This window comes from Lactuca virosa, chromosome 7 (assembly GCF_052849685.1).
Source record: "Lactuca virosa cultivar CGN04683 chromosome 7, Lactuca_virosa_CGN04683_v6, whole genome shotgun sequence".
Classification (NCBI taxonomy): domain Eukaryota; kingdom Viridiplantae; phylum Streptophyta; class Magnoliopsida; order Asterales; family Asteraceae; genus Lactuca; species Lactuca virosa.
In genome coordinates, this window is record NC_136432.1 from 96128014 (window position 1) to 96137709 (window position 9696).

Consider the following 9696-nt stretch of genomic DNA (forward strand, 5'->3'; position numbering starts at 1 on the left):
TAAGGGGAGATATGGTGAGTTTCTTTTTGTATAAAGTAAAAAACTTACGAGTAATTAATAACATAACTTGAAACCTGTTACAGAAGAGATAAATAGTCCTGTTCCAGAAAACATTCTCCTTCGTGCAATGATGTCTTATAACTTGCGAGCCTCTGTGAATGTTGATGTGAGTATCTTCCCTCCTTACTGTTCCTGTGCGTGAAGAATGTCTTATCATATAATTGTTGCTCGCTGAACAATTTTATATCTGTACGATGTATACTAGGCTTCTACAAAGAATACAAATGAAGACGAAACATGGGGATACAAGGTAGGTTATATACTACTTCCATTCAATGTCAAAAATAGAAGTGACCCCTTAGACTATGTACGGGAAGCAAAAGCTATCATGGAACGCAGGAAAGCTTCTTTAGAGCCATTTGCTACTAGATTCTTTGCTAAGACACTGGTCCCGAAGTTGTTTGGTATAAAGGTACTTGATCTATACATGTACAATTGCTTTGCCTAGAAAAAATTACTTACTTATTTAGGTGCGGGAATCCGGTATTTATTTATTTATTTATCACAACAAGAAGAAATTGATGAAAACTAATCCAAATTAAAGAAAATGGTTATATAGCAACTAGTTGCGAGCATAACTTGATATATATTAATGTTTTCATAACCTTTATGATTAATGGTTTAAAAAAGATAACCATATATCATAACTCATTTTTGTTATTTTTATTGATCAAACTTTTAAACATTATACATGCTTTTAGCTTTCTCAAAAACCCTTTATTGCAAAAAGAAGAATTTCCAGCAACCAGTATATCTTAATTAGATTACTTTATAGTTTTTGAAATGGGCAACAATATTAAAGATTTATAATTAAGATTTAAACAATAGATATAAAAAGAACTAAGAGGTCGTTTGTTTCATCTTTTAATAGTTTAACATTCAAGCTGATCGGTTAACCAAAGTTCATCATAAGGGTCAAAAAAGGGTTGTGCTATAACTACCCCTTAAGTGATTTTATCCCCTCTAACATCAATCTAATCAACCTTTTACATTTGATTTGAACTCTTTTTTTTTTTTTTTTTTTGTTTTTTTCTTTTAATGATAATAATAATAATAATAATAATAATAATAATAATAATATTATTATTATTATTATTATTATTATTATTATTATTATAAATTTCGATAACCATATAAAATTCGGACAACATTTTAAAATTCGGACAACATTATAAATTCGGACGACATTATAAAATTTCAACGACTATATAAAATGGAACAAAAGTAAAGTTTGTTTCCAATCCGCATAACGCACCACGCAAATGTAATAACGAACCAATTTATGTCGTCCAAATTTATAATGTCGTACGAATTTTAAAATTTCATCTGAATTTATAATCTCATCGGATTTTAAAAACCGATTTATAAAATATAAATTAAAAAAGAATTAAAAACCGATTTTATATAGTTGTTCGAATTTATAATGTCATCCGATATATAAAATGTTGTTCGAAATTTATAATAATAATAATAATAATAGTAATATATAATCAAAAATAATTTAAAACCGATTTTTGTATAGCCTTTCGAATTTTATAACGTCGTCCGAATTATAAAATTTTGTTCGAAATTTATAATAATAATAATAATAATAATAATAATTAAAAACAACAAAAAAACAAAATAGGAAAAAAAACAAAAACAAAAAACAACAAAAGACAAAAATCAAATCAAAGGGGTGGTATTGGAAAAGGGAAGGAGTACTTATAAAAAACCCTCAAAAAATCCTCTGAAATAGTTCAACATTTACACCTCATTTGAACCATTATTTTCCTTTTCGTGTCCTTTCTCTTCGTTATTATTTGTCTTTTCGTGTGACCGATGTTTTGAGGGGTTCTGACAAATAAGCCCTAACACCAACTACAAGAAACATGAGAATTTGGATCTGTAAACAACGAACAAAGAGGAAAAAGTTCCAACCACTTGTCGTCGCTTTCACTTGTTCCCTTTTCCCAGTTAGTTTATCCTCCATTTGCGAACGTCCCTTGCTCCTCTTGTCCGTAGGTCTAATTTCTTATTTCCTATGTATTTGTCGCATGTCGGTTGGCCACCGCACTCGTAAAATTACACTTAAAAGGACGATGTTTCCAAACAACACAACGACAACCCCTTTTGCAATTATGGTATACTCTAGCATCATACGTACCCTGGCATATATATATATATATATATATATATATATATATATATATATATATATATATATATATATATATATATATAGGGAAGGGTTATTTGGAAAATAAAAAAATCCTAAAAAAACCCTAAAAATCATAAAAATGCATAAAAAAAATACCTAGACATTACAAAACTTTTTTTTGAATTTTTTTATCAAAAAATCGCAGCCTTTTTGACAATTTCGCTGAAAAAAAATATAAATCAACTTTTATTTTTTTTGTAAAAAAAAATTTTATTTTCAAAATTTTTTTCAGCGATTTTATGTTAAAAGCTGCGATTTTTTGATAAAAAAATTCAAAAAAAAGTTTTGTGATATTTAAGTATTTTTTTTATGCATTTTTATGATTTTTAAGGTTTTTTTGTTTTCCATAAAACCTAAACATATATATATATATATATATATATATATATATATATATATATATATATATATATATATATATATAATTTGGCATTTATTATAATTATTAAGTTGCTTTTTTATTATTTGGTTTTTATTTATATATTCAACAACCTTACCAACCACATCAAACAACATGTTTTCATTCATAACTTCTGAATCATTCAATGCAAAATCATTTAAAAGTTAACAAAACAACCCCTAAAAATTATTACAAATATAGATTGCAGGAAAGTTGAATCGGAAAGTTTACTATAACACAACGTTTGGCTTCTCCAATATGCCTGGACCAAAAGAAGAATTGTGTTTTCTCCAACAAAAAGTTACCTATCTTGCTCCTAGTATTTATGGCATACCTAGTGTAAGGATTATTAACTTTTTTTGGGATGATTAATTTTTTTTAATAGTTATTACAACCAACCCAATTAAAGCAAGCTTAGAATTTATGAGTTTTTTGCTTTATACAGGGATTGATGATTCATATAATCAGTTATGTTGACAAAGTTACATTTGTGCTATCAGCAGAGGAAGAAACTATACCTGACCCCCAAAAGTTATGTGATGACCTTCAAATATCATTGCACCACATCAAATGTTTGGTTTTAGATAAACCATGTGCGGAGAAATAGGTTTCAATACACATATTTATGATTACCAAGGTGTGTGTATGAGTGAGTGTGTGATTGTGTGTATGCATATATGTTTTCTTGTTGACATATAAGCATCTCTAAAACATATCAATAATTTATTGTTATATGATGTCGAGGAGGTTCTCAAGCATCAATTCCGAGAACTATATAGACATGCAAACTTTGATAACCTTGTTTCCTATTTTTATTCATTGAATAAAAACTAAAATACAAATATGGTGTTGTGTTATACTATTTTTGTATGTTTGATTCAATGTTCGTTTTTGTTGTAGATATTTTATAAGTGTGGTGGGTGTCTATCCCTCTAAACCTCCCAACCATGATGCCACACATGCTCCAAATCTACTTCTTCTTACTCCTCTCACTTGCAGCCCTCCCAACCCTAAACATAAGGAATGGAAACTTCCATGCCCACACATATTGGTACAAATATTGATACAAATGGTACAAGTTGAGAAGAGAGAATAGAGAGAAGGAGCATTGTTAAACACGTCGTTAACGTCTAGAAAAATTAAAATCACTGCTTGGTTGCACTAATGGGCAGCACAGGGAAGTAGAGTCGAGTCCAGAGAGACACGGCCTAACAGTCAATGTCTCTTTGTGCAAAGCACAAATTAGACATATAACACAAAATGAATAAAGAGGGACTTTTGTTTAGAATTAAAACAAAAAAAATTAAAGAAATAAAATAAATAAAATTTATTAATAAAGAGCGTTTCAGTTATGTAGTGACTTTCCTAATTATTCAATTAATCTAGATCTAATTATTTAAGAAGCATTCTATCTAAGCTGGTACTGAAAGCTACTAACAAACTCTAGTAAGTTCTCTTTTACCTAGTTAGTTAACCAAAAAAAAGCTCTTCGGTTAATCCTCACCTTTTTACTAACTTAATTAAACAAGCTCTTAATCAAATAAAAAATGCAACATTATGAACAATGTAAACCTCCCAGTAACATTCAATACTTCTCATAAGCTTGTAAGCATTAAAATATGTGATTTTCAGTTTATAACATAATCAAATCCTAACACGAAACCGATCTATTATTTGTTACTTATTACCAGTTGATTAACACAATTACGAATTTTAATAATTCATTAACTTAAATGATTTAATCCTAATCTGGTGATTAGTCTAAAACGAACTAAAAATCAAACATTCATGAAGAACAAAACTAAAACCACTAGATAGAATCACAAATTAAAAAACAAATCTAATGATTAATAACATAAAAAGTATTAAATAGTGTTTCAGCTCTGCAGCGACTCTTCTAATTATGCAATTAATCCATATCTAATTATTTAAGATGCATTCTATCTAAGTTGGTACTGAAAACTACTAACAAGCTGTACTAAGCTCTCTTTTACCTAGTTAATTAACCAAAAAAGATATTAAGTTAATCCTAACTTTTTAATAACTTAATTGAAAAAAATTTTATTCAAATAAGAAAAGCAACATTATGAACAATGGAAAATTCCCAATAATATTCAATATCTCTCCGAAGCTTAAAAGCATAAAAATATATGATTTTTAGCTTAACAAAATCAAATCCCAAAGCATAACCGATCTGTTATTTGTTACTTATTACCCGTTGATAAAACAATTACAAATTTTAATAACTGATCAACTTAAATAATTTAATCCTAATCATGTGATTAGCCTAAAGCGAGCTAAAAATCAAACATTCATGAAACACACAACTAAAACAACTAGAACTAATCGCAAATTAAAAACCAAACCTAATGATTAATCACATAAAAAATATTGATCTATTGCAGAATTGAAATCTAGGGTTATTATCCAGACATAGGTAAAGAAATCTAAAACTAATAAAAAGAAAGATAAAAAAATTAGATCTTACGAAACTAACTGAGACAGTCTATCCAAAGTCTTAAGATCTTTAGAAATCGATGAAAAAGTGAAAAACTCACTCAAAAACCATTTGGAAAGGGTTACCGATCGTTTTCCTGAATCAGGAACAAATAGGGGTATTTATATGAAAGAAAACATCTTCAGACGACACATCTTGGAAAACACGCCAGGGGAACGCCGAGCTATTATGAAGCCACGCCATGCTTTCAGTAAAATACGTTTGTTTTTCGTGTTTAATGAAGTACATTGCTATTTTGGATATTTTTTCGAAGCACGGGCATGAAGCATAGGTCGTGCTTGGGGTGTCTAGGTCATGCTTTCTCATTGCAGCTTGAAAATTTGAGGAAATTAGAAAAAATCACTTCGGGAAGGAAGCACGGCCTGTGCTTAGGCTTCACAGATATCAAAATTCAGAAATTCTCCAGAGGTGGAACACAGCATGTGCTTGGTCTTTTCAGCGTTTCAACTCCATATAAGCTCTAAATATGCTCCAGAGACTTTCAAACTACCAATCTACTTTAAATTACCTGAAATATACACCAAGACTAGAGTAGTACGAGAATTCTTAAGAAATACATGAGTTGTCCATTATTTAAATGAATGCAAACATTTAAGCATAAAATATTAAGATAAATACTATTAAAAACTAATATAAAAGATGCATAAAATGACATTTAATAAATCTTCCCAAGTTTAAACCTTACTTTCCCTCAAGTAATATGTGACATTCTGATGATAAGGTACTTCTAATTTTAACCGTATAATTTAATTATGATGGATTTTGGTCCCTAAGTTCAAGAAAGTGTGCAAAAGATCCTTAGTGGCATTTTTATAAATAAGCCTTGGGGGAGTACGACATGCGTACGCGTGTACGCTGGACGTACATGTTGTACGATAGGCGTACTAGCCAGATATGGAACTCCTAATTTTTAGGGTTTAGCTTGTATTTAAACCTCATTATAGCCTCATTTCCCGTTACCTCATTTTCTACCTTTCTCTTAGATCGTTCTTGCAACCCTAATTTGCCTTATGGAGCCATTTCAAGCTTAAGAGTGTGTGTTTTTGTGCTTTGAAGAAGAAGGAAGGGATTAAAGCTCACCTTGGAGGAGTAAAGCACTTTGAATCTGGGATTTGTAGCTCATTGGCAACCTTTTTAAGGCATAGAGTTTAAAACTTTATCCCTCGATCATATAGATCTAGAAATGGGTGTTTTAATAATACTTTTTGGTCCTAAAATGTTAGATCTTGAGCATGGCATGTTCTTGACCAATTAAGCTGTCCTTTGAGTCCTAATGGTTGGTTTTGTCCCATGCATGATATGGAGAGTCTTAAAGCATTAAGATGTTGGGTTTTTATGGATTAAGCACTTATTGAGCACGCAAGGTCATAAAGTTGGAAACTTTATGATGCCTAATGACATTTTGACCTTGGATCTGCATTCTGACATGTTAAGACGTTATATTAAGCACTTAATGCGAAAAAAGAAAGTCTAGGGTTACGCCGAGCGTACCTGGGTTACGCCCAACGTACGCAGTCAACGGCCCCGATATGGTCAAACGGAGGAGTACGCCCAACGTACCTCCAGAGTACGTCATGCGTATGCTTGCTGAGTTGACTCGACTGGGTTGACTAGGTTGGGTTGACTCAGTTGATTTATGGATTTTGAGCAGCTTGACCTTGACTTTGACCAAGTTTGACCATAGGGGTATTTTTGGTATTTTGGGATTTTGTTTGTGATTGGTCACTTGGATGGTTAGGTATCGGTTGGAGCTGAGATTCGGAGTCGAAACCTCATCAAGTTTTGTCCATTTTGTGAGGTGACTTTCCTCACTGTATATATACAGGTCGAAGGCACCAAGGTCGGCCTAATGGTTTGATATCTTGTTATTCTCTGATATGCTGGGTATGGAATAGATAGGCATGGTTATGCTAGTTATCGATATGCTAGTCTGGTAGATCTGTCGGACTACCTGTGATTTTGTCTGCATGATTATCTTATTGGGGTTTGAGCAATATAACACTCCTATGGTGCACATGCAACCCTAAATGCTTTGGATCTATGTTTTTCTCTAATTATACATGCATTTTCAATTTTTCCAAAGCATTCTCCCCATCTAGCATACAATTGAAGCTATATAATATAGAACTTAGTTTGGATGCATACCACTTGAGTAGGGTAGAGTTCTTGACCTTTGAAAGCTTGAGCACCTCAAGTGTGATGCCTCTATTGGTTCACAAACACCAAAATGCAAGAGGAGGCTTAAAAGAATAAGTTGTCTATCTCCAAGAGATGGTGTAGCCGATTTTGGCTCTAGGGGGTTCTATTTATAGTCTTGCACATGATAGGGTTACACTTTGTAAACCCTAATAACCCATGACTTTCCACATTCTCATGCTCCATGGGTTTAACCTCCATGGACTATCCATATATTTGTTTAGCCCACCTACATAATCATGGATCATTGGCCCACGCTACAAGAATGATTGATTTACATAATCAATCCCCCTATATTTAATTAGTCTCTTTTGATCACAAAATTAATTCCAAATTAATTCTTGATCAATACTAATTAAATAATATGATTTCATATTAATATATTATACTTGTAATATATTAATAAACCATAAACAACCTTATTCCCCAAATCCATCCTATCAAGTTGCACTGGTGAAGGCAACCCAAAAAGGACCATGCTACAATCGGGTCAAGTACATCCCTGTTATAGTTGTGGGCTTAGACACCAAATCCAACAATCTCCCACTTGGATAAGTCTAGTAACTATAACTGCCAATGTGCAGGATCCGACTTAGCAATCGTAAGCTTTCAAAAGCCGCTGTCAACTCTGACCCAGTCAGTGACACATCCTTTAGATAAGGGATCATATAATCCTCTGTTCTCAAGATATCAGTTGGAAAAATAATCGAACAATGTCATACTTATTGTCCAGCAGTTTGTTTCTCGATTTTCGATTCGTCTGAGATAGAACATAACTGAACACATCAATTTAGTTCTGACCAGGCCCGACGAGGGGCCCACGATATTGCTTTTAATATTATTAGGATAAAAGGGAACAGATAAACTTCGACATTATATGCTTGTACTAACTACTCATTAAATCATGCACAACGATATGTTTTATAACATCAAGTTACTGATGTGTTTTTGTATCATCAATGTACAACCAACTTGTAGTCAACAACTCATATATCTTGGTTTGAAGACTTATATGATATTATCGTCTCACGATCACTCGAGATAAATTCCATGAAGTGATTCAAGTGAGCGCGGGTTGATCCAATACTCAAATCTTATTTCAGAAGTACTCATGAATGGTGTAGCAAACCTGTTGCTATGCCTAACTCCTTAGACAAATCTACAAGCCAACTCTGACAGTCTTCTTTCATACTTACTTCCAAAGTATGATCGACTGTGGATAGTTTGAATAAATCTTATTATTTTGGAAGTCAAAACATGCAAAGTGAAACAATAGTAAACGATTGACACAAGACAGTAACTTTACTTATAAATAAAACTCCTTTTATTCATCATCAAATGTCAATTACAATTTAGCTATTACAAGTTTCGGTTTATCTAATCATTAAAACTAATATCGTCCTTTAGCCCAATGCCACTCGCATGCTGCAAGTGCTTAACCCATGTCAGTCCCTTTGTAAGAGGATCTGCTGGGTTGTCCTCTGACGATATCCTCTTCACCACGAGGTGCCCTTCCTCTACTTGACATCTTATGAAGTGGTACTTTCTGTCGATATGCCTGGATCTTCCATGATCTCTCGATTCCTTGGTTAAGGCAACCACCCTTCATTATCGCATAAAATTTCCACAGGCTCATTTATGGAAGGAATAACTCCAAGGTCTCCGATGAAGTTTTTCAACCATATTGCCTCCTTCGCTGCTTTGCTTGCTGATATGTACTCTGATTCACACGTTGAATCAACTATAGTCTCCTTCTTAGAAATTTTCCATGTCACTGCTCCTCCATTCAGGGTAAACACCCAGCCCGACTGAGAGCAGAAATGATCTCTATCGGTTTGAAAGCTAGCGTCACTATACCCTGTCACTCTCAAGTCATCACTCCCACCAAGGGTAAGGACCCAATCCTTAGTCCTTCGCAGGTACTTGAGAATTTTCTTAACCTGGGTTCCCTTGATATCTGTTGACCATGCTCAAAGCAAAGCCCACATTAGGGAGAGTATAATTCATAGCATACATGATCGAACCAACTGCGGAAGCGTATGGTATATGACTCATTTCTGCTATCACAGCCTCTGTACTCGGATTCTGAGTCTTACTCCGTTTGGTATTGCTTAGGATAGGTAGGTTACCTTTCTTGGAGTTCTCCATGCTGAAACGCTTCAACACCTTGTCCAAGTACGTACTTTGACTAAGTCATATTAGTCTTCTACTTTTGTTTCTCAATATCCTTATCCCTAGGATATAGGTAGCTTCTCCGTGGTCCTTCATAGCGAAATACTTACCAAGCCAGGACTTAACCTCCTGCAAGGTTGGGATGTCATT

General features: G+C 33.0%; 1 protein-coding gene across 1 annotated transcript in view; it reads left to right on the forward strand.

Annotated features, from left to right (window-relative positions):
* Positions 1-3522, forward strand: part of LOC145123833 (wax ester synthase/diacylglycerol acyltransferase 11-like) — a 4904-nt gene extending 1382 nt beyond the window's left edge. The window contains exons 3-7 of the mRNA XM_079059041.1: positions 1-14; positions 84-166; positions 266-472; positions 2862-2999; positions 3106-3522. The exon at positions 1-14 is cut by the window's left edge and continues 53 nt beyond it. Coding sequence (XP_078915167.1) covers positions 1-14; positions 84-166; positions 266-472; positions 2862-2999; positions 3106-3267 — 604 coding nt within the window. The 3' untranslated portion in view covers positions 3268-3522. The remainder of the gene's footprint in view (positions 15-83; positions 167-265; positions 473-2861; positions 3000-3105) is intronic.
* Positions 3523-9696: the final 6174 nt, after the last annotated feature.